The 27,622-nt window shown below is 35.2% G+C and overlaps 2 protein-coding genes across 5 annotated transcripts; both read right to left on the bottom strand.

Moving 5' to 3' along the window:
* Nucleotides 1–630: 630 nt before the first annotated feature.
* LOC114741805 (ninja-family protein AFP3-like) lies at nt 631–4,271 on the bottom strand. The gene is made up of 3 exons (XM_028930070.1): nt 4,233–4,271; nt 3,319–3,892; nt 631–1,085 (listed from the first exon to the last, which is right to left on the bottom strand). Exons 1-3 carry the CDS (start codon nt 4,269–4,271, stop codon nt 631–633), a joined length of 1,068 nt encoding a protein of 355 aa, XP_028785903.1.
* A 4,365-nt stretch (nt 4,272–8,636) lies between these two features.
* On the bottom strand, nt 8,637–14,341 carry LOC114741806 (ras GTPase-activating protein-binding protein 2). Of its 4 annotated transcripts, none has more exons than XM_028930072.1 (9): nt 14,177–14,341; nt 13,072–13,257; nt 12,072–12,369; nt 11,749–11,984; nt 11,489–11,669; nt 11,117–11,238; nt 10,971–11,033; nt 9,303–9,366; nt 8,637–9,205 (listed from the first exon to the last, which is right to left on the bottom strand). In XM_028930072.1, exons 2-9 carry the CDS (start codon nt 13,255–13,257, stop codon nt 8,973–8,975), a joined length of 1,383 nt encoding a protein of 460 aa, XP_028785905.1. In that variant the 5' UTR covers nt 14,177–14,341; the 3' UTR covers nt 8,637–8,972. The 4 variants fall into 4 exon arrangements, with proteins under 4 accessions (XP_028785905.1, XP_028785904.1, XP_028785907.1 ...); XM_028930071.1 differs by lacking the exon at nt 14,177–14,341 and adding an exon at nt 13,636–13,656; XM_028930074.1 differs by lacking the exon at nt 14,177–14,341 and adding an exon at nt 13,636–13,656 and having other exon boundaries at nt 11,489–11,663.
* Nucleotides 14,342–27,622: the final 13,281 nt, after the last annotated feature.

Raw genomic sequence — 27,622 nt, 5'->3', positions numbered from 1 at the left:
CATGAGCAAATAAAGTGGTTCAAGATTACTTTATGTGTGCTAAAAGCCCAAAACAGGTATATAAACATTAATTCACTGTGATTTTATCACTCAATGCCATCTCATAACATAATGAGGATGAATTGTGTGATTTACTAAACTTTAGTTGTGCATCAAGTCATCAGCTTACCATGTTTAGAAACAACTTTACTAAATTTTAATGGTGTTTCCCACTTACTGTGGGAGAAAAGGCACATGTACATTGGAACTAAATTAGTTTCCACACCAGCACGCAATCACATTAGCATGCCATGAACTAATAAATCCTGCAAACAAATTGGTTCGCTATAACGACTTTAATGTTATCCCAACTTTGAACTCTAATACAAAGATACTAAAATCATGGTGTATTAATTAGTTTCATTACATCAGAAATGCTATCTTCTCCGAGATGAAGTCTTCTGTTTTACCCATTCTAGTATTGAAATTTCAATTATCTAGAAAAAGAGAATTATTATAAATTTTTACGAGAAGGAAAAACCATCTTATTTGGAGTTTTCCTTCACCTAAAGGAGCAGACATTATGGACAACTAAGTAAGATAACTTTTGTTTCCTCTGTACATCGCAAGAAGGGTGAGTGACCAAGAAACTTAAAAGGGGTTGGAACAGACAGTGATATGCTTCATGGGATTGGCCACATCCTTGCCGCCAGCATGCCTCACGAATTCCTCTGGAGTCAGAAACTTGCCATGGCAGACACAGACGATGCTGACTTGGCCTCCCCTATAAGTATATAGAAAGCCCCGTATTCTCTTCCCGCCGGGGCCATCTCCGGTGGTAGTCACAGTCGGCATTTTGCTAAGGACTGCCAAATCTTCATATCTAAGACTGCAGGGTTCCAAAGGCCTAAGCTTAGGCCTTTTCGGTCGATTCTCCAGTCTGGTATCAGCAGGCCTTGGTGGCAAAACCCTAGCCATTGGTTTCGGATAAAACATGATCTCTTTGCCCCTGTTGGATGATGTCTGGAAGTTGGGATTGGCCCCAACTCCAGCCAAACCTCTCTGGCCTGTGTAGGGCATGCCATATGGACCATTAACGAACAAGCCTTTTAGAACAGAAAGAAAGAACAAAAGAAGTTCAGATTCAAATGAGTATGATAAAATGACAAAACAGTTGAGTGACAGTATTAAGAACTGTGGCAAAAAGAAAGTCTTAGTTACTTATCATCCAGAAAAACAAAATTACAAATTATTATAGTCAAGCAAATAAATAGTCTTTAAATGAAACACTGCAAGTCATAATTTAACTACAGCTATACATCATCAGATATTATCCACATACCACATGATTAGGTAGAAGAACACAAGATAGAACCACATAGAAGCATTCGTAATTTATTAATCTTGGACCAGTTGCAAATCTAGATGGGAAAATTATTATCCAGTTTTACTGTCATGAATATTAAGCCGTGTTTCAAATCATTATAGATAAATGATTCAGAGATACGTATTCAGTGCTAAGATATAAGCCTGCAGCATCCATGACAATTGTCTTCTAACAACTATAACAGTGATGTCTGTCCAAATTCCAGTAGTCCTGTTGGCGTGAGATTGGTTGTGTTTGGGCTAAGCCTGTAATTTAGTGACACCACCATGAGACTGCATTGGCTTAAGCGAGCATGTAGCCAGCCGATGGTGATGCTACTACCAGCAAAAACTGACAGACCACCTTGTAAAGCTCGAACATTTATCTGGACTAAGTGGAGAACATAATTTGTTTCCCAGACACATTGTTTGAAATTAGACTTGAACCCTTGCCCACTTGTTTTTATTTCAGCTCTAATAGATGAAGACAGGACAGCCAAACATTGAGTTTATAAAGGAAAAGCCAAACAATATGAAAATTATTGACATGAGATCCAGAGAGAGATTAAAAAGCTGTGCATATATATATATATATATATATATATATAAATTTTAATGTATCCTTATGAGGTGAGGAGAACCGGGGAGGAAGGTCCAATATAATGGAGGCTTGATAAAGGAACAGCAAAGAAAAACACATGCATATTCAGTGAATCTGATCATTTTAAGTGGTAACGATTGATAATCTAGGCTGGTCCAAACATATCAAGCAATGAACAGCATCAGACAACGTCAATAACATAAACATATTTGACAAGAAGAAGCATCAGACAAAGAGGTTGAAACCTTGCTGTCCTTTTTTCTCACAACTACTAAACTACTCACCTTCATGGGTCCTATAATGACTTGTTACTTGTATTACTGCTCACAGAAAAATGATAGAGAATTCTGAGATCTAACAGAATTTCTAAACTTGCTTATTAGTTAATTAGCATGCTTGTAATTAAAAATACATTACAATGCCTCTTATGTTATCTTAACAAGATATGGATCTTCTTTCCTCTCAGGGAGAAGCTTCTATAAACATATATTGCTTAGATTGGAGTTGGGTAGTAGGCTTTACAATCAATTGGTGATATTTTCCATTGTCGTTTCTTTAGTTGTCATGCTGCCACATACAATCAATCTTACACAACACACTTATGAGACTTACTAGTAGATGCTTTGTCGATGACCTGTCACCTTTAGATTCATCGTATCATGCATGTTGCAACACATCCCTTGTCACGTTTAAGTAGTATCCACGGTGGCAACGGGTATCTTTTACAGTAATATTCTCGGAAAAACGACATAAATAATGCTTTCATGCACCCTATACCTCCGGAGCGAAGCAAGAGATTCTATTTTAATTCATCAAATTTATTTTCTCCCTATTTAACTCTTTTCAGCACTACTCACCATCACCAATATCAAAAGGATCCGACTTGAACATAGTTGCGCAAAAACTTAATGATCATAAATTAGCTAAAATTCACTTAGGAAAGAAGAATGACATAAAGAAGAAGAGGAATATAAAGCGTTCAAAAACAAAAATCGACGTATTCTTTGACCACTCAATTGCAACTCAAACCATAAGTATTAAGAGCCAAGCAATTTTGTGCCAAAAAAACAGTCAAGCAATTAATTCTTAATCAACCCTGACAGCGGAGGAACAAAAAACTAATTCGGAAATATACGTATACAAGGATGTTAAGCCACAAAAAAAAAAAAGGCATCACCATATATGATACAGTCAGCTTACCGCGATGATGGGGCACATTTATATATATATATATATATATATATATATATATTATCATTCCAGAAGCATTTCTTCTCATTTTGCGTGTTCGGCAATAATTAGAAGACTAATGTCAAACTTAATTTGATTACCAATCAATCAAACCAGAAACATAGTAAAGAAAATGAAGTTACCTTCATGCTTTGATGAAGCCACGGAAGGATTTTCCAGTATCGTGAGCTTGACAGCGGCAGGAGAAGTTGCAGGAACCTTTGAAGCACCAACAGCCGCACCAAACTTTCTCGCCGCCGCAGCCTCCGCCGCTTTCCTCATCCGCTCTTGGAGCCATCTCCTCCCAGTCTCAGCCCTTCTCATCGTCTGCAAATCCCCAAACCTCAGAAGAGCCCTCTCAGCCTCCACGGGAAGGGAAGAGGACCTATACAAAGAATTAGAGGAATTCCAACGAACCCCATTATCAGCCATGAGGGTGAGATCTCCAGGAATGGTTGACGACCTCGTCAAAGGCACTTCTTCTGCATTTTGACTATAGAACCCATCCATAGAAAGATCGAGGGAAAGGTTTAATTGTTTCACATTGTGGGATGACTCAGAGTTGGCTGGCTTCTCGGGAAAGAATCGGTGAAGAAAATGCGGAGTAGTTTTGCCTTCTCGCTTGAAGAAATCAATCTGTTCCACCCGAGTTTCCTGGGTTGCCGACTCCATCGAAATCGAAGCGAAAGGTGACAACTTTTTGACAATAACGGCTCCCTGCGAGAAACAGATGTACAGAAGTTAGACACAAGAATTTGGATTGTCCCCTTAAAATCATTTCAAAAAACAAAAAAAACTCCACACCCACTTCCCCAAGAGTTAATGGCGATCAAATACAGAGAAAATGTACGAGGAAAGAGGGGAAGAAGCTCAAATTTGGTTGCAATCCTAAGTTCTACGAACAAAATATTTATACTAGTAAAAAGAGAATCAAAACTGTGGATGCAGGCCAGCTCAGGGGGCTGTTACGATGAAAACTGCGGCACCAGAGAAAGGAAAGATAATGAAACGAAGGAGAAACGCAGAGGAAAAAAGATAGAGATAAAGAAGGGTGGACCTGAATGAGAAGATCATACACAGTTGCTTTCTTCTGCATGTTGTTGGTATATAGTGAACAGTGTGACAACGCACTTCCAAAATTCCACGTGGTGATCAGAGGGAAGAGAGAGAAAGAGAGGTTTGAATCGCCAGAGATTAAGAATAAGAAAGCCCTTTTGCTCTGGCGCGACCTCTCTTGCCAGCTTCTCGCCTCGGCGCTGCGAGTAGGAGCAACTCGAAGCAACAGTGGTCGGACACTTGTTTCATGAGCCTGGCTGCGTCATGAGCCATGGGACTGTCATGTAATTTCGAAAGAAGTTTGGGGTACTAATCAGTTTTGAAAAAAAAGTGACAGATAGTGTTTGTTTTGCTTTAAATGTCATTTGGATCCTTCTCCCACTTCCCCGGCGGGATCGCTCACTCGCCGCGTCGTCTTCACAATCCGATTACACTTCAATTCATTATGCAGCGTGCATTTTGATATTCTTTCTCTTTTTTTTTTTTAAATAAAAAATTATTTATTTACCTTATTATTTGTTTTAAAAAAATTAATATAGTTATCTATAATTAGCGTTTTTATTTTGATTCTGAGTATAATTAGTTTAATTTACTTATTTGTAACATGTTAAGTTTTTGTCATCGATGGTGAATCATGTTGACCAAACTGAAGCATCTTATTTTGCATCCAAATTTACCATCAAATAAAAATGGTACAGATATCTTCATTAAATTATTCAGTTAACATTTTAAGAAAATATCCTAAAAGTGTTTCATATATTGCTTTTCTCACCTCTTACAATCTCTATATTATAATGTGAGATCTCATCAAAGTAAACAAAAGCATCAAGAATATACTAAATGCTATCATGGAAAAATTATCAAAGCTAAAACTAGCATGACTGACTCATGATATTCTTTCACTTTTCATACTATAAAAAATACTCTTTTGGTCCTTAATATAAGACCCATTTAACTAATTTGATTAGATTAAGGAAGTTAGGTAAGGTAGTTAATTATAAGAAATATGACATGTTTTTCCTAAAACACCATAATCATCTTTTTTAATACCCTCTCTCCCTCTTTTACTTGATTATGATTGAGAGAGTATCCATAGGGGTAATTTAGAGAAAATTAAAAAATATGATAAATTGGTCTTATATTTAGGACCAAAACCAACTCAATAATTGGGTCCTATATTAAGGACCGGAGGAGTATCATTTAAAAAATATCATATATATATACTCCTCCGGTCCTTAATATAGGACCCAATTCTTAAGTTAGTTTGGTCCTAAATATAAGATCCATTTCTCATATTTATCAATTTTCTCTAAATTACCCTTATAGATACTCCCTCAACCATAATCAAATAGAAGAGGGAGAAGGGTATTAAAAAAGATGATTATAGTGTTTTAAGAAAATGTGTCACTTTTCTTATAATTAACTAACTTACCTAACTTCCTTAATCTAATCAAATTAGTTAAATGGGTTTTATATTAAGGATTGGAGGAGTATTAAAAGTCATAAAGTTGGTGTAAGAAATTATTGTCAACATAACAAGACAGGTCATAATCAAATAGATATATGTTGAAAATTGAAAATAGTTGAATGAATTTAAAAAATTATCAATAGCAAGTTGTCCTGACGACTATGTTGTCCATTAAAATTTATCAATGGCAAATTGTCTTAGTTACTTCCTATTATATTTTGATGATATTTCGAATTTGAATCTAGTGTTAATATGTTTATTTAAATAACTAACTTAAATTGATTATAATTAAAAAAAAAGGAATGAATTTAAATACAATATGAATGTGCATCACAGAAAAGAGGAGATTTGGATTATATAGAAGTTTGGCATCTGCAGCATTAAAGAGGCAAATGACACCAAACTGGCTTCCCAATGAAAATAATCGGTGTTCATTTTCCTCTTCTCCATTTCAGTACACACGTGTCCATGAAATTGTTACAATGCTTCTACTTCTAGAAGAAATATTATTCAAAAACTGTATTTTGCATATGCAGCCTTAAATCTGGAAAACCTGGTTCAGATGTTATCAGATATTAAAGTATAAGATCTAGTTTGTAATATAATTTATATTAGAAACTAAATTATATATTTAGGACCAAATATAGTATTTATTACTAAACTCTATTTTTTTTTACTTTAAGATCATCTTATAGTAAGCATTTCCCTTGGCTTAACATAATTTTGGTCTTTTAAGTTTACACAAATTTTGATTTTAGTTCATCAAGTTTCAAAACGATAGTTAGGTTTTGATTCATCATAAAACAAATTAATTTATGTTGTTATTAAATTATTGACATCAATATTTTAAATGAAAAGAAATTTAGGGAACTAAAACCAAAAAATAAAAATTAAGATAATTTTTTTAAAAAAAATTGTATTAACCTAGTGTGTGGTGTGTGGTCTGATTTAGGCTTGGCTCCATGAGCAGCCTATATTAAGATTTATGGGGTGGTGTTTGGAGGAAAGATAGGGTAACTTTGGTTTTATCAATTACTCTTTTATTTTATTTGGCTTAATTCGAGGCTATCAATCCTCAAGGGGAGGCCTTTATAATATTTGGAGCAATTTTAATTACTAACCGCTTGACCATAGTTGAAATGATAACGGGAGCCAGATAATGTCATGTATCGTTAAAGGTTTAAATGCTCCTGATGTAAACAAAAACATTACTCCTCTGGTCTTATTTATAGGGTAGAGAGAAAAAGTTTATTTTGATCCTATTTATAAATCATTTTATTAAATTTTTATCATGAATATACGATATTATCTTTTATTTATTATAGTGTTGATAGTCATTTATTTTGAAAGGTGTGTATATTAAATAGGGGTAAAGTTGAAAAGTCGTTATATTTTAATGAAGAGTTAATATAGTTTAAGATTTTCTTTAGTCTATGTGAAACATGTTGGAAATAACTTATAAATAGGATCAGGGGAGTATTATGTAATAACATGAGGTAATTAACCCCCCCCCCCAAAAAAAAATCAAGAAGACACGTCGCTCAGTGATAATAAATATTGAAAAATTTGTTAAAGACACTTAAATACACAAATATAGAGTATAAAATAGGAAAATATAAACGCTATACGTTTAATCATATTTTGTTCTTTTTTTTTTTTGCCTGACATATTTTGTTCTTAATCCTTATCATTTATTTCCTGATTTTTCATCACCTTCTGTATTTGTTTTGTCTGAAACATTAGTGCTTTTGGTTTGAAATATGCTCCCTCCGGTTCAAAATATAAGTTGAACTTTATCGATTTATGTTTATCAAGAAATAAATTAAAATTAATTTAAAACAATAAATATGTAAGGCATATATTTGTTTTTCCTAATATACCCTTATTAATGAAGAGAATAAGTAAAAGATGCAATAAATGAATTAAAGAGGAAAGAGAATATATAAGAGTAAAATTGAAACAAGCTCATTAGATGTTTGAACTAAAGTGAATATTATCTTATAAAAAAAACTAATCCTTTTAAGAAAGTTTATTTTATATTTTGAATCGGAGGTAGTATTAAAGAGACTAAGCTTTGATTTTAATAGTATCAAGTTTGTTGAGACAAACTTAATGAAGCAAATTAAAAGGAGAACCACCAAAATACCACTCTTATGCTTATTATTTGTTACTTGTAGGGAGAGATTTTGGCTTTTTTGATTTGTCACTTGTACTTTTTATAATGTTTTATTTTCAATTCTGTCCTGTTGAATTATAATAAAGGTGAAGAGAGAGGGTATGTGTGAGTAAAAATATATTAGTATTTAATGTTATACTTAATAAGGACAAAAGTGAAGGATTACGCATATTTAATACTCTTCTTGGTATGTTAAAAACTCCTACAAGTAACAGATAATAAGGATATGAGTGGTAAACCAGACGGACTAAATAGAAAGCATAATTGAAGAACGTGGGAGAGCGGAAGCACACTGGAAAGGAAGTGATGTTGATGGAATCGGTTGAAGGAAATGGCCAAGAAGGAGCAGCAATGACAAGAAGAACAAGGAAGGTATGGGAGAGAGAGTTTGGAGGGCATTTCAACTTTTGCAATAAAAGTTTTATTTTTCAGTGGAATATTCATTATCACATCAAACATATTCGCAACGATTCATATTCCATTCATTATCATCACTTTTGGCAACCAGAGTTCCCACAAGAAACAACACACACACACGTAATGCCGAACTACCCCTCTAAAGTTTATAGCTTACATTAAACGTAAAGATATCTTTTATGTGCTTATATTTTTGTTCATTGTCAATCTGCCCTATTAAATCTTCCGAGTTCATAGAGGTGGTCTTAAGAAGGAAATTACGTGGCTACGAAACCAAACAAAAAGAAACATTTTGGAAACAACTGGAAACGAAAATGACATGGCAAAAGAGATTGAGAGAGAGAGAGAGAGAGAGAGAGAGATAATATTCATTTTGAAAATAGCAAAAAAAAAACATGAGTCTGCCAAAACACTCGTGTATGGGCCGAGTAAGCCTCCTAATTATAAATTTATGACTAATATACCGTTGAATGATTGCAACATGCAAATCTGAACCCTCAACTTCCGCCTATTTAACCACAGGGTAAATTATTGTCCCCTTTCCTCAACAAGGGAAAAATGTTGTGGTCTTTTGCTTGCTTTCCTGCTAACCACAAAAAGTAAAAGAGGGAAAAAAAAAAAAAAAACCCATCAACTAGTTTCTCTTCACCAATGATCGTGCTTAGGTTGATGGTTGAGAACTATGCCCTTCCCCCGCCTTGCCGGCTGCCTCGTCCACTTCCATTTTGGCCTAAAGAACTGTCTCCTTTCTGTCCAGCTGAACCCTTAGGCCGCCCAGAAAACTCTCCCTGGTTTCTGAATTCACCTCTTCCATAACCTCGGCCACTGCTGAATTTCCCTCGGCCCCTAAAGCTCTCATTTCTGAAGCTACCTCTTCCTGAAGGATACCTTCCTCTCCCACTGCTACCGCTGACTGGAATAGGATTACATGAAAATAACAAAATCAGCCTCTATCTCAACCGTAATCCAACCCCTCATAAGATATAATTTCTTTGCGTCAAACAGTTTACCTCGTGTAGTCGTTCTTTTTTCCTCAATAGCAGCTTGCCGACCACCAATGGTCACATGGGCCGCCTAAAATGAATTTCAGCCAGGTTTATTAGTTGGAGCATCAGCAAATCATGACATTCAATGATAGAAAAATGCAGATGCATCATGAAGACACTTCAGAACAATCTAAATTCTGCCAGTACGCAAACTGTGATTCAATTCCAAATTTACATCACTCCTTATTTCAGTTGATGGGCTTTCTATTCTAGAGAAATAGCAATTCAAAGTTATATGGTCTTCAATTTTGTTTCATTGCCCTACTTTGCTACTGATAAAGCTCATGTGGCCATTACAACCAAACTTTACAACAAATTCGAGATACTCCAAAACAGGGGACAAGATATAAATCCATCTATTCCGCATTGGATAGGAGGACATCCCAGTAAATTTAAACGCAAATAGCATTCCCTTTTTGGGTAGAGAGAGAGGAGAGAGAAGAGGAAGGGGGTCTCAGTTAACATTCAACATACAAAACTGCAAAAGTCTAAGATATATACACGGTACAACAAGCATTAAGATCAGCTATCTAGAGGCCAAAATTACTCTAGGGGTTTTATGAGTAAAATAGATCACTAAGTTGACTTATTTCCCATTCTCTCACTCATCTCCTTCCACATGGCATATATATGCCAGTCAACAGTTATCAGAAGTTGTTCTGCATCATCACTGCCATTATGTGTCATGAGCACTCAATCATATGCCCAGTATCTTCTACGTATAAAGCATTCCCCAAAGTATGCCCTGTTCCCACTAACACTGTCACTAAAATTCACCACAGTACCAGGTATTCAGCGGTTCAAGACAATGAGGACTAAATGTGAAACATTTTGGCGGGTAGAACAAGAAATTTAATTGCAGAAAGACGGCCACTCAAAAACTGAAAAAGAGGAGAACGAAATGAAACGGCAACCTTGAAAGGTTATCATCAAATACAAATCAACCAGCAGGGCCGTTGATCAGAACTAAAACACAGGGCTCTATGGACAAAGACCAAACAAGTGAGAAAATAGACATCTAGCATCATATAAAAGACATCACCAGTGACTTAACCAATGAACTCCCTATCATTCAGGTGAATCAATCATAGACATGTCAGTTCAGTTACACACAAGTCAGACCTTTATATCTGCCACACACGAAAGTGAAAGTAAAGCTAGCTTGCTAAACATTCCCAGCAAATTTTCCACTCCGATAAGCATAAAAACAATCCCATTTGCAAAGTACATTTCGGTGTTACTTCAGCTGGATTTCCAGAAAGGACTTCCAGTTATGAATGAGGTATGCAGACTTCACCAATAAGGAAGAATTCAAGGTCACGATGTTTTCACCTCGAACCTTTGACAATCAAACAGTCATTCATCACATTTCTTTAAACAATTTAGGTTTTTAGTATTCCACCCCCATAGTGACTCCTAATAGAAGCTGGAATTTAGGAATCATGGACACAACATTAACCCAAACTGCAAAGCAAAGCTAACCTGTACAAGTAACACTACACATAAAGCACTCTAAAAGTTAGAATTAGAACTTGATTAGCAAATCCTATGACTGCCCATAAACAGACACCTATTAGCAGTTTCTGTTGATATAAAACTATAATCTCAGCAGTTTAACAGAACAAGCTGTACCTCAAGTGCACTCTGCATGGAACTCAATTCTTCAAATTCAACAAATCCAAAACAGAACCCCTGCTGCAAGAGAAATCAGTAACTACTAAGCTTGCCTTTAGATAATTCACAGGTTTTTAGAGTGCAGAAAAATAATATTTATGCACCTTGCTACTTCTAACTTGAATTCCATCATGCTTAATAGGTCCAAATTTCTTAAACACCTCCTCAAGTTGTTCAACTGTTGCATTAAATGGCAAATTCCGTACATATATCGAGTGACCTTCAGCTGTAAAATAAAGTGGAAGTCAACTTATTGTTGAACTGAAATTTAAAGCACTGGTATGTATCAATGAATCTCGAATAATTATTCCACTCTGCTGATCCTTTTTCCCACTATGACTGTTTCATTCTTTTTCACTCACAAATCTTAATAAAGATGAACAATAAGTCAACAAGGACGGCATGTGTCTTTAAATTGCATCTAACTTGTCTACATAAAATAGCTCTCAATCATGCCAACAAGCTCCAGTATATACCTTCTTCATGAACATAACCACTTTCAGGAGCACTATCATTATTAGGAGCTGGTGCCTCAGGTCCAGGAGTAGGTTTGGCGGCAGCAGGCCATTGCTGACTTGGTTTTGCAGATGCCGCTCTTACAGTTCGGCTTGGAACATAGACAGGACCAGGTGCTGCATGACTTTTCATTACCTTCACCTAAATGTCACAAACCATTAACAAATGTAAGAGATGAATTAGAACCACAAAAAAGGAAACTGAATAGGGATTCTCTCACAATTGATGCATAAGATTTTCTTGGTGCATCATCCTGGGCTGCTGGAGTTGAATCAACACTTGCAACAATATTGCTTTGATTCAGTTCAGTAGAGGGTTCAACAACCTCTTCATCAATAACTGATCCTTCCCCCTCATTGTCCAAAGGTTCATCAACTTCAGCGCCATTATGAATGCATTCCACCTCTACAGAAGGTGCAGGGTCTGCCACATGTTGTTCAGGAGCATATACAACCTCTAGAAACATGAAACAGTCAATTATCAATTTCATGCTTTACTGAAAACAAAAACTATGTAATACGCATAACAAAAAATCACACTAACCTGCTTCTGGCACAGGAACTTTCTCAGTGTTTTCGTTGATGGTTTCTGAGACAGGATTTGATTGCAATGTGTCTTTATCCTCAATATACCTAAATACATCATTTAAGACGTAATAGCCTTTGTCCTGTGGAGCTAGAAAGAATGTCTGCGTGAACTTCCTTGTCACACCATCCTTTCCAGTTAAGCACCCAGTAACTAAAACTATCACGCCCTTATCATATGACTCCTGAGCATCTGCAGTTTTTATTTCTGCTGTGTAGTCTTCATAGTTAAGGGACAGAATTTTTTCATTTATTGCCTGCTCCAATTAATGCGTTGGAATTAAAGCAAATCAAGTTGTGTTAATATATGCAAGAGATCGAACTTCCTCAAAGCATGCACAAACAAGACAATAAGAAAAATATTTAAGTTTGAGGGCCAATTGCACAACTATGACGATGGTTTTGAATCTGGTCATAAAAAATGAAAAGGCAGGAATTATCCTTGTAAATATGCTCACGGAAGAATTAATGAAGTGAAAAGGATATAAACAAGATGATGCTTAGTTATTCCTCCACGAAATTCTTCAAACAGTTACAGAAAAACCCACCTTAAGGTTGGTTGACAGACTGCAGCTAATAGCATATGTTATAAATTTACAAATTTTTAATGGTTTGGATGGGCTGGATAAAGTCATGGAAGGATGGGATGAATAATGGCTCAAGTTTTCCACCTCTTCTATCAATGTAAAGAACTTAATTATCATGTAATTGCTATCAATGTAAACCATTAAATTTACAAATTTTTAATGGTTTGGATTGGGCAGGATAAAGTCATGGAAAGATAGGATGAATAATGGCTCAAGTTTTCCACCCCTTCTATCAATGTAAAGAACTTGATTATTACGTAATTGCCAGCTTATTCTGATGCTAAAAAAATTATAATACATAGATGCAAAGCAGTAATCTGGTCTGAGTTTCATGCTTAATGATCATCACAATTAACCTTCTGCTGAACTTACTTGCATAGTTGTCACTGTTGACATCACTCCATTGCCATCTGTTCGACTTAAGAAACTTGAATCCTGATAAAACCTGTGCACCAAGTTTGGGGATTGATGCAGAATATGATAATATTGCTCCACAAAGGCATTGCCAACTACTTCAGCACTAGGGGGAGAGGCAGGGGTGGCTTCCTGCATTGCCATCTAAGAAAGTACAAGCAAAAGAACTCATTAACCATGGATTAGCTTTACCTCTGGAAAGAAAAAGAAGATTATTTCAGCTTGACACCCTGCTCTGCCCCATCTCAAATCGACAAAAGAAAAGAGAACCAAGCTAGTCATTTCACATGAAAGACTTAAAAAAGTTGTTTAATGGGAATCAATGGTAAATCATCAAAACAAAACCTCCAAATACAATAGGAATAATACATCTAACACGGATTATAAAGAGAAAGGCAGATGAACTCAAAAATTGTCGATTGCAAAAGCCACAGCTCCCTCAAAAATGATTTCTTGGCAATCACAAATGTGGAATGCGTAGCTTAATCACTTAAGCAGACTATGAAGGGGACCAACATTTACCATTGACTTCCACCCTCAGTCCGGAACAGCTCAGTTTTTTTCCCCCCTTTCTCCTTTTGGGTAGCTAACTGATCCAGATGATTGCCTAAAATCAATGCCCAGTCCATACTTCAAGTGTCATAAGTAAAGGCTTCCTGAGCAGAATCTCATTACTTAGCCCAAGTTGCGGGCAAAATACCCACAGTTAAGCAACATTAATGGACCATGGAAGCAGTATGGTCATTTCAGACAAACAGGATTCAAGTTTAGAATGCATCAGACCATGAGACCTAGTACACGAAGGCGGTAAAAATACGAGTTTGCCGAACGGGTACTGACCTAGAGAAGAATGTCGAAAGAGGCAAGAAAAATGTAATTTTATGCAAAATTGTGAGTGGACACCGGTAAATCATCACAATAAGAAAAACCCAGTAAAACCCTTCAAGCAAATCAGATTATATTGACAGATCAATCAGCAAGTAAGCTACAGAACCAAATTACAGACCCGAATAAGCGTATCTGACTAAATCACAAAGAATATATTAAAGAGGAGCGCGAGTACCTGCTTGGAAACGATTTAAAGCGACGAGAGAAAAGAGATCTGAACTCTGCAAGTGAAAGGGAACAACAGAGGCTTAAAAAACGCGAAGGAAGTGAGAGACACAGGAAAGATTCGGAAGCTTTCGTGCTCGGAGATCACAAAAGAAGACTCCGCTTTCCTTTTCTGTGAGATGCCCATTGCCCATTATGACGTATTATTTTAGTTTATTCGCTTTGTGTTGTTCCAAATCTATAAATTAAAAAAATACAAAATTTACTTTTAACGTATGGCTTGACCATCTCTGTCTGCTTAGACAATTGCAAGGAAACTACTATACACCAACCAAACAATTTCACATTTAAGCATAGAAATCTTGCCAATCAAGACATTGAATAAATTATATACTAGTTAAGGAAGTCAGAGAATGAGTAGCTAAAGGCAATAAAATTGGAGGTCCGCTTGATTTTGACAACCAAATATGCATATCACATTATTTTTCTCTCAGTTGTGTTTTTAAAAAAGAAATTCATGCATCTACAGTAGAATCGAACCTTCGCATTTCAAAAATTTAAACGAGATTTTTAATGTTATTGGGCTAACTTGTACTTTAATATGTTAGTGTCTTATTTTTTGACCTCAAAAAGAAAATCATGACTTTATAGCCAAGACACGCCTCACACTAAGTTAGAAAGATTTTGTCTGAAAAGTATGGTACGGAATTATAAATAGGTTCCGATAAGTTATTATCCTTTGCCTGGATATCATATCTTTATCTTTATCTTTATCTTTAATATAATTATTTCGTCGTACCATTGTTTTGTCTATTATTTATTCATTTTTTTATGACAATCGGAGTTCAGGAAAAGAACAAGACGCAATTAGGTGCACGTGTTATATATGGGACTTCCCAATATGTCTTTGTAAGGCGTCACAAATTTATTATTTGTTTATTTCAAAAGAATATTTACAAATATATATTTTAAAAATTAATATAGATAACTTTTCCCCCAGCAATATGGATAACTGATCCATAAATGGGAAAATGATTTATACATTATACATTAAAATAAAGTAGTATTTCATATTTCACGTACATGGCCATAGCCACTGGCTAGTGGCCAGTCACCCCTCGCTCGCGAAGCTTCCTTCCTTAATGTCGGCCCACTTGTGATGGTTAAGCTTAAGCCCACATGCACTTCTCTTCAAATTTCAAAACCTGAAGGGCTTCAGGAAGAAGACATGGAATTGATGAGGTCGGCATTGCTCTCCTGTGCCTGAGCCTGAAATCGCCACTGACATCAAATATTACGTACGCTTTGCGATCAGCGTCGGAATTGTCCTTTTCTATGTCAGAGACCTCCTTGAAGAAGCTAGGCCCAAGCGGAGAAAACGATGAAGTAAAAGACCTTTGACGTCTTGGACCTCCCCACTTTTGTTTATCTGATTGCTGAGGTCGATGAGGACAAGAACGCTTGTGTTGGAGCTTATCGGACTTAATTAGGTGAGCAATTAACGCTGGTTCTTTCCGAAGTTACGTTGAGTAATTCACACCATTATAAAGCTTAGAAAAACACCTTCGTTTGGTCGAAAATGAGTATTTTCACGTCTGGTTATACGTAGAGTTACACTTTCACAAAACTCTTTTCATTAAAGTTTAGGACTTCCATTACATTTTAAAGTTAATCATCTGAAGCCTTAATTTTCGTGGATGGGGGTTGTCTTCAAGATTCTGTTTTTTGGACATCTATTCGTCTGGGGTAAATAACTTCAACTGGGTGTGAATCGGAGACAGAAATACAACCCTTCCAGTGGCAGGCAGATACTTTTGAGTTTTGAGGACATGTTACATGAATAATCATCTCATCCATTGATCAAGTACCATTATTTCTTTGGTGCTGATTTTTCCCAGAATCTGGTGTTGAGATTTTGCGAAAGACCTGAGTCAAAAGGCTGCAAGGTACACAAGGCAGTTGTAAGGCAGTTTCAGTAGAGTTTAGGACTTCCATTACATTTTAAAGTTAATCATCTGAAGCCTTAATTTTCGTGGATGGGGGTTGTCTTCAAGATTCTGTTTTTTGGACATCTATTCGTCTGGGGTAAATAACTTCAACTGGGTGTGAATCGGAGACAGAAATACAACCCTTCCAGTGGCAGGCAGATACTTTTGAGTTTTGAGGACATGTTACATGAATAATCATCTCATCCATTGATCAAGTACCATTATTTCTTTGGTGCTGATTTTTCCCAGAATCTGGTGTTGAGATTTTGCGAAAGACCTGAGTCAAAAGGCTGCAAGGTACACAAGGCAGTTGTAAGGCAGTTTCAGTAGAGTTTAGGACTTCCATTACATTTTAAAGTTAATCATCTGAAGCCTTAATTTTCGTGGATGGGGGTTGTCTTCAAGATTCTGTTTTTTGGACATCTATTCGTCTGGGGTAAATAACTTCAACTGGGTGTGAATCGGAGACAGAAATACAACTCTTCCAGTGGGAGGCATATACTTTTGAGTTTTGAGGACATGTTACATGAATAATCATCTCATCCATTGATCAAGTACCATTATTTCTTTGGTGCTGATTTTTCCCAGAATCTGGTGTTGAGATTTTGCGAAAGACCTGAGTCAAAACGCTGCAAGGTACATAGAGTAAGGCAGTAGTAAGGCAGTTTCGGGCTTTTGGTTGCTTGACGAGGGCCATGCATGCGGCAGAGTGCAGTCAATGAATTCTTCTGACTTGTGACAAAAAACTTATGAATTTTTGTGGGAGTCGAATGTGGTCTGCTGGCTTAACAAACTTCAACATCCTTTGAGCAGTTTCTTGATTCGTCAACCAAGGAGCTATTACCTGTGAGATTTCAAGGAGCTATTCTGTGGTTTTGGCTCTGATGGAGTTGAATCCAACCTTTCATAGCTTAGCTTTCTCCTTAGGTTTAAGTATTTTCTGTAAAGCTTTCACAGATTTGGTGTTTCCATTGTGAACTACTTGGATTGATGCTTTCTGCCTTTTAAGTTGATGCCATCGCTTTCTTATAGTTTCGTCTCCACGCATGTTATTGATCTTTTGCTTCCGTTAGCAATTAGTATAGCCAAATAAAAACAGTGGCATATATTAAAAAAGTTGTTGTTCTGTGCCATCTGAATGAGTTCTTGGTAGTTCATGCTGTTCATCTGAAAATTGTCAACTTGATTATTTTATTTTCATTCGTTCGAAGCGCTCGCTTTCTTTATCTTAAGATCCTTCGAGGTTCCAAAGTTGTAATCCAAGTTTGTAATTTGCACATCGCATAGTTCTCATCATATGACTGTTTCTCATAAATATTGATATACTATATCTGGTTCTTAATATAAAAGCTAGTTGATTAATTTGATGAGTAGATTAATAAAGTTTGTTAAGTTAGTTATTTGCAATAAATATATGTTATTTTTTCTAAAATACCTTTACTAATTATTTGTATTGACTAGAGTTACTATTTGATGAAACATTTAACATATGTAGTTACTACAACATTACTTTGAAAAAAATATATAAATATGAGAGATAAAGTAGATTGGGGTTTTATATCAAAATAAATGTCAAATTAATTCTTATATTAAGGAAGGTGGTATACACCAAATTTAAGTGCACTAAGACAAAAAAGATGGGCACTTTTCTTGTTTAAGGTGGAAATGCCATTCTTGTGGTATGATGTTCTTATAAAACAACGAAAGACCAAAGATAGATTCTGATACTGGATATCATATAACTGTAAAAGATTAACAGTTTATCATATCAGTATGGAGATGAACTTCTTGTTCTCATGTTTTTCATGCTGTTTTAGAGAGTTCTAGCTGTCTTTATTAATGCGGTAGTATGTAGTAAATGTGGCTTAATATATGTGTGCAAATGACATTGTTGACATGCCTGTGAAAATAGAATTCTTGAATTGAAGTAGCTACTTCATTTTAGGAGGCAAGGATGCAGCCTGTATTAATGATTCGGAATTCTCTGGAACAAGTAGGACTCATAAATTGCTGGGTATTACATATATATATCTGGAACAAGTGGTTAGTTTATTACGATTGACTAATTTAACTGATTTTTTTATTTATTTCTCCCAATTAGTTAAGTAGTTTTTATATTAAGGATTGGAGGTAGTATATAATGTCTGATCTTATTTTAGCGTGGTCAGAATTCTGTGTGATAGACTATTAATTATTTGGGTTCAAGTGACTGCCTTGCATTTTTGCTAGTGAAGAACGGCAAAGATCTATAGACTGTGTTTTCTAATGATAGCTGGCCCTGGCCGCAGATAATTTTTTTTTTTCCTAAGGAAATTCAGGAACCCATCAAGTTTCAATGTTCTCCTTGCTTATCTATCATTGCAATATTTACGAGAGCATCTAATAATGAATATGCAGCATTTACTTTCATGTAATGACCTTACCGTTTTTTTTTAAAATTTAATAAAAGGTATTCTTAAGTCATTTTAGGCTCGAAATTAATCTCTTTCAAATCTTAAAGCGCAAAAGGTTATCACCTTCTATCATTATATCTGATCTGTGCAATCACAATGATCAACATTTCTTATACTCTGCTTACTTCTACATCACGGTTCGTTCTTGAAAGATGCCCATGGTTAAGTGTCTCCATTGCTAGTTTTTTCCCCAGTTATTGATGAAGGGTATATGTATTCATAGGATGTTGTAAATTGGTTGTGTGTGGCAGCAGTTCTATGCCAGTCTATAGCCTGGCATTTATGATGGGTCCGTAGAGATCATTATCACCATACAGTGATGTAAAAGTAATATAGAGGCAGGCATTAGATTTAACGATGATATTAGAGTAATCTTAATTATAACCAAACAACACTAGAAATCCTGTTCAATGTTCAACCAGTCGGAGACTAGGACGGCCCCATCAACTAGCAAGAAACAAGAAAAAAATCATGTAACAAGTGCTCTAGTGATTAACATGCAACAAAGAAAGTTTTCAGCGTTTCTTTTTCCCTTAAAAACATCTTCATGTCTAAATGGGTCATTGGACGGTGCACATTATCTGCTCAATATCAAATCACAAGAACATTTTTAATAACTAGAATGGTTAAGCGTGGAAATAATACTAGAGATGGGGTGTGACCTGCACTGATTGGCAGGAAGCTATACTATATTACTGTATACTTATATCCCTCTCTTTCGGTTGAATAACTGATCAGTAATTGAGGAATTCAAAACTTGATATAATTGATTAGGGGGAATCCAAGATTACAAACTTCAGTTTTCCTAAATGTGTAATCCATCAGAAGATAAAATCTAGTGAAAGGAACGAAAGCAAGTAAAATGGCTGCGAGCTTTGAACTCCATATTTAAATTGATCCTTGTTAAACATAACCTTTGGTTATTCTTTCTTGAGAGGGGGTTGTCCGCTGATATTTAAAACGGCATTATTTTGCTTACAAAATATCAAAATATCATTCATTTTATGTATAATCTACCGATAAAAAGGCAAGAAAAAAATTTAAAAATGGACGCAAAACGAAGGTGCACGGTAGGAAAGCCATTAGAGGGGGGCACTCCCTTCCTGTCTATTATTATTGTTTCCTGTCCCCTTCCAGTTTTTTCCCCCATTTTTTATTTTCAAATTCAAGGTCTTATTGTTCTTTTTCCAGAATCACGATCCAGTTTTCCCAAACATAGTGTAAGATCTGGATCGTGTGCATCCCTTTGTACCCAGATAAAATTATTAAAAAAGTTGAAGCTCTTTAATCATCATCCTCTCTCTCTCTCTATCTCTGTGGGGCTTTTGTTGGAGTATTGTTTGTATTCATTTGAAGGGAAGCAAAGCATTTAAGTTGGCTTTGTCATTTCTGCAGAACTTCCATTCTTTTTGGCTTTTCTTTTATCCTTTTGCATCCCCTCCTACTTTCCCAGCGTAATAACTGCCTGACACCCGCCAGGACATAAATACATATATATATATATATACACATATATATATTTGCATACTGGAAAATAAAGAGACCCATCACAACTTGATATCAGTTTCCATGATTTCTTATGATGTCTATTTAATCATTACATGGTATATATGGATATGGATTATGGAGCATATATACATAGAGAGAGAGAGAGAGAAGCGAGGGATTTGGACAACAAATGAAAGAAATTACGGTACTTATGTGTGCATGTGCATTAATTAAATGTTACATATATTTAAATTTATATTTGCAACATGTTTTTCCTTTTAATTTAGTTGAGCACATAATGTTCTTTTCATATCATAAAATTTATTAGTAATTTTTTTTGCCATCTATCAGTGATTGATTATGCGTAAACATCTGTTCCTATTTAATTTTTCGCTACTATACTGATTCCACCAAGCTTATTTGTTACAAGGAAAATCACCTATCACTATTTATTTATTATTCATCTAGACGTATGTGATTTTTTGACCAGCAGCTATTTCCTTTAAAAATAAGTATTTCTTTTAAATTTTAATTTTGTTGTACAGATGCATGTAATAGAACCCTTTTTTTTTATTGCAAAAATGGTTGAAAACGAAGTCTCACATGTTCTTATAATTTGAAAATTCAACGGTAAACAAAACAAATTATCAAAATAATGAATACAATTTTTTTATTTAATCTTTCACATGAATGAAAACTTACCGACATACTAATTATTACTTTATAATATTTGAAATATCAATCTCATAATATTATGTTCATATATTCAAGTGCAACAAGAATTCCTTAGTTTATATTATTATTCTTTAAAAATAACAAATAAATTATTTTGAAAATAAATAATCAATTATAGTAAATTACAATCATAAATAACGTAATTCATTTTTTTATATTCTCTAAATTTGACAGATCACAGTATCTGGTTACGTATAACATTTTTTATACTACCATCTCATACTTCACACTATCCTAGTTAAGATTTAAGTATTTTAAACTCAAATATCTGGTCCCTAGTTACATGTAAACATTTCAAAATTCTCGGTCCACAAGGAAGATGAGTGGGAAGATGTAGGGGTTAAGTCCCACATGTCACCCTTTTACACACACACACACACACTATATTATTGTGTAAGCTGTAACAAGGATACATCGATTTGTCCGTTGAACTGTTACTGTTTATCGATCGGAACAGGCCATGCGAATTTAGTACATTCATCGTCACTCTCTCTCCACAGTTATACATAGCCGCTATAGATGACATCTACATATATACACAGATACGTACACATTTACGGAATGGGCCATCATCATCAATTTCATGATGTTGCCAAAATGGCTGAGAGATCTTACACAAGTGATGATGGTGGTGAGATTCATCACCTGAGCTCATCATCTCACAGAAAAATGGCTTCATATATATATATATATATATAGTGACCTTTCACTTCATGAAATTCAAATTAGTTACCTCGTTTTATCAATTTCATTAAGATGATCGATCCAGTCGATCTTCCATCGTATTAGCGGCCGGAATTCCATTTTTCTTCTGAAGAATCGTTGTTTCAAGTAAATATCTAATCCAAATAAAGCTCAACATCCACTATCCTAACCCGATAACCTGATAAAGTATGCAGAAACTTCGCGCTGATATATATATATATATATATTTATGTATGTATATTGCTGGGTATATAAAGCTCCGAAGCTGGTTCAAGTCAGAAAGTAATGGCTAGTTTGGTTGAAGAGGAAGGCAGAAATTTTGAGGCCTTTCTTTTTTCTTTTTCTGTCCACGAATTTCTGGAGAGCTGGGGCTCTAGATTATTGTGTCATCCGTGTTTTATATATATAAAAGGTAGACAACAAGGAATCATATCTTTACAAAAACCCCATCTCGTTAAGTTCACCACTGATCTTTTTCTGCAACAACGCAGCTGAACTTGCAGATGCAAAAGATAATGGTCAGACGCATAAAACCAGGGGAAAAAAAAAGATAAGAAAAAAAAACTCTAGACCAACAGACAACTGTACGGCAAATTCATCATTATAGTCTTCTGACTTCCTAAAATGAAAAAGAAAATGAACAGTGCCAGTTTACACCTACTGTGACACCAATCAATTGTGTGTGTGTGTGTGTGTGTGTCCACTTTTGTCTTCAGAATAATTTAACCTTGACTTGGGCGTGCAAAAATGAACCAGATCAGCTTGACTATTGTTGGATTTATATAGAAGTCACTAGGGTTTCGAATTGAATCCATTTAGGGTTAACGTTTAAGTTGAGAATCTGTAAAGAAAAAACTGTGTGTGTGTGTATGTGTGTGTAGGTTCAGTGGGGGCGTTCAGCTTTTGACCAGTATAACTGCAGCATAGCAGCTACAATAGTAATGCAGTGTTCTGAACTTCGCTCAATTATTTTGGTGAAGATTCCAATTTTCTGGACAGTTTTGTTTGTGGGGGAAAAAGCTGCAAGTCTCCTCCTAATTCTCTCAATCCAGCACTCAAACTGTGTGCCAGCGTTTTAAGGTTTCTCCTTTTTTTGAAACTTTACTTATGGACTTCTCTTCTTCAATTACCAATTATATACTGATACAGTTAGATTTAGCGAGTGATTAAGAGAACTGATTGGACACTACGCCGTATCTACAAGTATATACATATACATATATATATATATGAACACTGTTTGTTTAAGCATAATCTCATTGACTATAGAGTAGAAGATTATTCTCCAGTTTTTCCTTTTGAAATCTTTCTTTAACAGGACTGAAAGAACCAGTTAATTACAGCTAGGGTTTCTCCTGTCATTATATTTTTCCTTCGATATCTTCTCTTGAAGCGCTCAATATCTTGTATATCCGTCCTTATGTTTCTAGCTATTAGTTCAAATTCTTGGATTTAACTTGAAGAATAGATTCATATGATCTCTGAGAAATTTTCCAGTTTAATCTGATGATGCCCATACATGACATCTAGATTTAAATTAATATCAGACTAGCTCATAAGTGAACAGTTTTGAAGCCTTGCTTGTTATGCCATATTTGGTAAAGTTATAGGGAACTTAATAATTCATGTTACTCTTAAGAATATGGAAACTTTCTACAAGTCATCAATAGAACAACTATTTAATATACCCTTGTAAGTAACTGAATTTCAAAGAAACAAAAAAGATACAGAATTAGATGATAAGACGAGCTCATTAATCTTAATTAGGAAAACAATAATAATGAAAGAGATAACATGACGTTATATATATATATGTATGGATCCAAATTGTGCCGTGCAAATCTCACTGCCATCTGCGAGTGGTCCTGTTCTACAAGTGGATGCTTTAGAGAACCAAAGTTGGTCCCTCATCTGTAAGAATAGCGCAGCTACCTATATATACATATATCTATCTATCTATCACACCTAATCCAATTCATCATCTGATCACTACCTTTGCTTACACCACGACTTTTGGAAGTTACTGATTGAAGTTACTGATTATGACTTTTCTAGTTCAATTTCCAGTCTACACAAACATATCCCACTTTATACCCACTACTTTTTTTAATTTATGATCTAATCTGAACCATTCACTTGCTATTCCTACGCTCTCATAATTTAGTTTTGCCTTTAGCAAGAAGCTAAATTTGTAAACTTTTCAAACTCTACACCTATTATGAACATTCAAATATGATTCTATAAAAGGGACATATGTGTGTTTATATATATATATATATAGAAATTTTCAAAATAAATTAAGGAATGCGTTCTTCAATCATGTTGGAGGAATTTCTCTGGTCAAGATATTTAGTTGCATGTCCTAAAAAGAGTAAACTAGTGTGTGTATACTATGTTACTTTTTCCCAACAGTGTTCTGAATTTTTTTAAATTAAAAGGTTACGATATGAAGTTACAAGCGAGAATTAACCTATAACCTCCTATTTATTGGAGAATTATTCACTGTGTCTTTAGATACAATGTGATTGTTGTTTGGTAAACAAGAATTAGGCTAGTGTTGGCAGGCTACTAGTGATTTGGAATTTTAGATAGCTAGCTAAACATATTAATTAAGGCAGTGTTGTTTGGTATTTGCTTTGGTGATAGAAATTAAGAATGAAGGCAATTGATTCTGGTTGACATGTCACTTTACAAGGGAAGGGCCAATTTGGTCAAGAAGTAATTAGTCGTGCAATACTGTGTGATGTGTGCATTCGAGAGGGTTGGAATATTGGATTATGAATTGAGACCCATGTGAACCCTACACACTTGCCAACAAAATATCCCAACCCTACCTTTTACGCACACAGGCACAAATACAATACATTTAGATATATATAAAAAGTATATAATAAATGTATAACTGAGATAATATCATCCATACAGAATCACATTCTTTCTTTTTTTTTTTTTTGAAATATAGATAATCATAAATGCATAAATATAGACTATATACATTACAGCCTTTATACAGTGTAACATCATTGTCAAAATTTCCTTTGATTCTTTTGAAAGCTTTCTGCTTACATAATCCGATTTATGAAAGATGAATAAATTAAATTAGTCACTTATAACTAATCAGATAAGAGGCCATTCAGATCCTTTTTATGACCCAAAAAAAAAAAACGAATATGTAGACGATATATTCGTTGACAGATATAAAAAGAGATGAGTAGATGAATATATATATAAATATATATATAATTATGAAACGTGAATTTCTTATACCATTCTTTCTATAAATACATGTAAATATAAATGGGAAAAAAAATCCAAATTGGATTTAAGAACCGAGTCTCAACCAATATATGAAAAATAAGTTCATCATGTGTGTATATATATATTCATACATATATACTGCATCCGATATTTAATATAGGACCTTGTTTGACTTTTATTTTGGTTCTAAATATAAGATCCCAGTTCTCTTTGTCTCTAATATTTACGTATTTTTTTTCTAAGATAATCCTTCTAACAACAGTAGTTCTAGCCAATACACTTGATTAGTAAAAATATTTTAGGAAAGACAACACCTATTTATGACAAATAACTAACTTAATTTATTTTCTTAATCCTCAAATTAGTCAACTAGCTCTTATAATTAGTACTGGAGGTAGTATATTGACAGTGATTACTTAACTTATCTAGCTATCTCTTTTTCTTTAACAGACGATTGGATTTATTCAAGAGATTTTCTCCGTTCTTCTTTCCCCATTGGAAATTAAATTAAATTAAATTGACTTAATGACCTGAAACGGGGTGCATTAATGAGACTCCAATAAGTGTTTGAAGAAATTAAAAGGGACCAAAAGTGAGCTTGAGGTCATATATATCTGATCTGTTCAATTCTTTTCGACAGTACTGAAGAGCTCATTTTGGGGCCGGGAAAGGCTTTTTCCGTGTTTCCTGCTTCCTCTTCCTCATCTTCTCTTTCTTCTCCATGGCGGAAAGCTTATAACAACGCAAGTCACAAACAGCTCCAGCTGGAATCTTCTCTCTTTTTCTCTCTCCCCCCCCACGTAAGGTACAGTCCCGTTAAACTGAATTATTAAAGTTGGTCTGTTCGTTACTCTTTGCATTCAAGTGTTCTCAGTACCACTGATCCAAATGATCCTTAATTTGGCATAATTTTCCTGTCAGGCCATCGGATTTTGGCCTCGATTTTATTTCATAAACTTCGAATTTAGTGAATTCAGTTTCTTTGCCCTAATTCTGGAGCAAATTACACAACTTTTCTGCACCAGCTATGGAACTGTAAGCCAAACTGATTTCACCAAAGAATTACTCATTTTTTTATACTTGAACTTAGATCTCTATATCATGATTCTGAACAAACGCGAACGTTTTTCATATCTCTCCATGTATTGAGTATGCCAGAATTTCGGAAAACTGAAACAGACAGCATTAAAGATCATTTTTATATACCAATCCTATGAAATTAAACTTCTTTCTCATGTTTTAGAGCAGTTCGATCGACGAGGAGACTTCATAAGGTACTGTATTGGATGTTATGAAGAAGGAGACAACCAAAGAGAGATAATTAGAAAGAAGAAGATGAGTGAAGATTCAAGAGAAGGCTATTACAAAGCCAAGCAAGAGGGAGCTACCATGAACAACAAGATCGACAAATTCTCAAAGGTACTTCTTCAAGACAGTGGCCTGGCTTTAGAAATCCAAGAATCGTACGAGTTTCTCGATCTTTCGGAGGAAAAGATAGGCATAGCAAAGTCTTCACCATAAGAGGACTAAGAGACAGAAGGATTAGGCTATCAGTTCCCACAGCAGTTCAGCTTTATGATCTTCAAGATAGGCTTGGATTTAGCCAACCCAGTAAGGTCATAGATTGGTTGCTTGAAGCCACAAAGTATGATATTGATAAGCTCCCACCTCTTCAAATGCCTTATGGCTTCCCTCAATTTCATCCACAAGCCCTACTTCCTCACCACCATGAACCAGCAATATCTTTGCACTCTTCTCTTGATATAGGATCTGTGTTTGAGAAAGGAAAGTGGGTCAAAGCAAGTGAAGAAGAAATGAGGATAATGGGTTTGATGTGTTGGAGATCCCATTCAGAAGCATTTTCCCTCGGGGGCTCATCAGTACTATAATGGCATGCCATGTAATTATAACCCCTATCAGTTGGAACCTGCGAGCCTATCTTTATCCCAATTTGGAAGCCATGGATTAGTGTTTCCTTCACAGACAGAATATGCGAACACTCAAAGCAGTAGCGGCAACGGCGTGCAATTTTCATCTTCTTTGCCTGCTGTAGCACCACAACCTTCTGGTTCTAGTAAATTACTGTTTTGCCCACCTTCTTCTTCTTCTTCTGCTGCCACAGTACCCTCGTTTTTTCTTCCACATCAGATTGCCACCTCAGCAGCAGAAGACAGTGATCCGAGGGGACAATTCAGCAAACCATGTTCAGTTCTTGAGCTCGTCAAGTTCTCATGTACCAGCAGCAACTCCTATTACCCTCACATTTCATGTCTGAAACCTCTCCCAGTACCATTTACTTCTAAGCTTCTTGATTCAGATCATAATAATAATCAACCAACAAAGGAAGTACCTTCCATTCATATCTCATAGTTGATATTGTAACCCTAAACAACTTCTTCATCATCATGCGAGATGCTTACTTCTTTTGGATATTCTTCAAAGCAGTCTGTCTATCAACATGCTGAAGCATGCTCCGTTTTATGAAGCTATATGGTGATGAATATACGAACGCACGCTCGTTTGTAAGTATGGCATTACTATATATACGTGTGTGTGTGAGATTATATTTGGGATATGGTTAAGTTTGAATCTGTGGTTTCTGGGTGCTACATATATATACCAGGTGTTGGCAAAACCATATTATTAGGGTGCAATTCAGAAAAAAAATAAAGCTAAAATGACGTTCATTTTGCTTTTATATGCATGCACTTATTTATTGTTGGGAAAACCCACCACTTTGTTTTCTAATTTCTGTTCATTAGGGCAGTGTCGTCACAGAGAGAACTTTACCCATTAAGTATGCACTTTGAGATTTTGATCATTTTATAT

Source organism: Neltuma alba, unplaced genomic scaffold (assembly GCF_004799145.2).
Source record: "Neltuma alba isolate B1F8T4 unplaced genomic scaffold, ASM479914v2 tig00003539_pilon, whole genome shotgun sequence".
Classification (NCBI taxonomy): domain Eukaryota; kingdom Viridiplantae; phylum Streptophyta; class Magnoliopsida; order Fabales; family Fabaceae; genus Neltuma; species Neltuma alba.
This window is presented reverse-complemented; position numbering and strand designations above follow the sequence as displayed.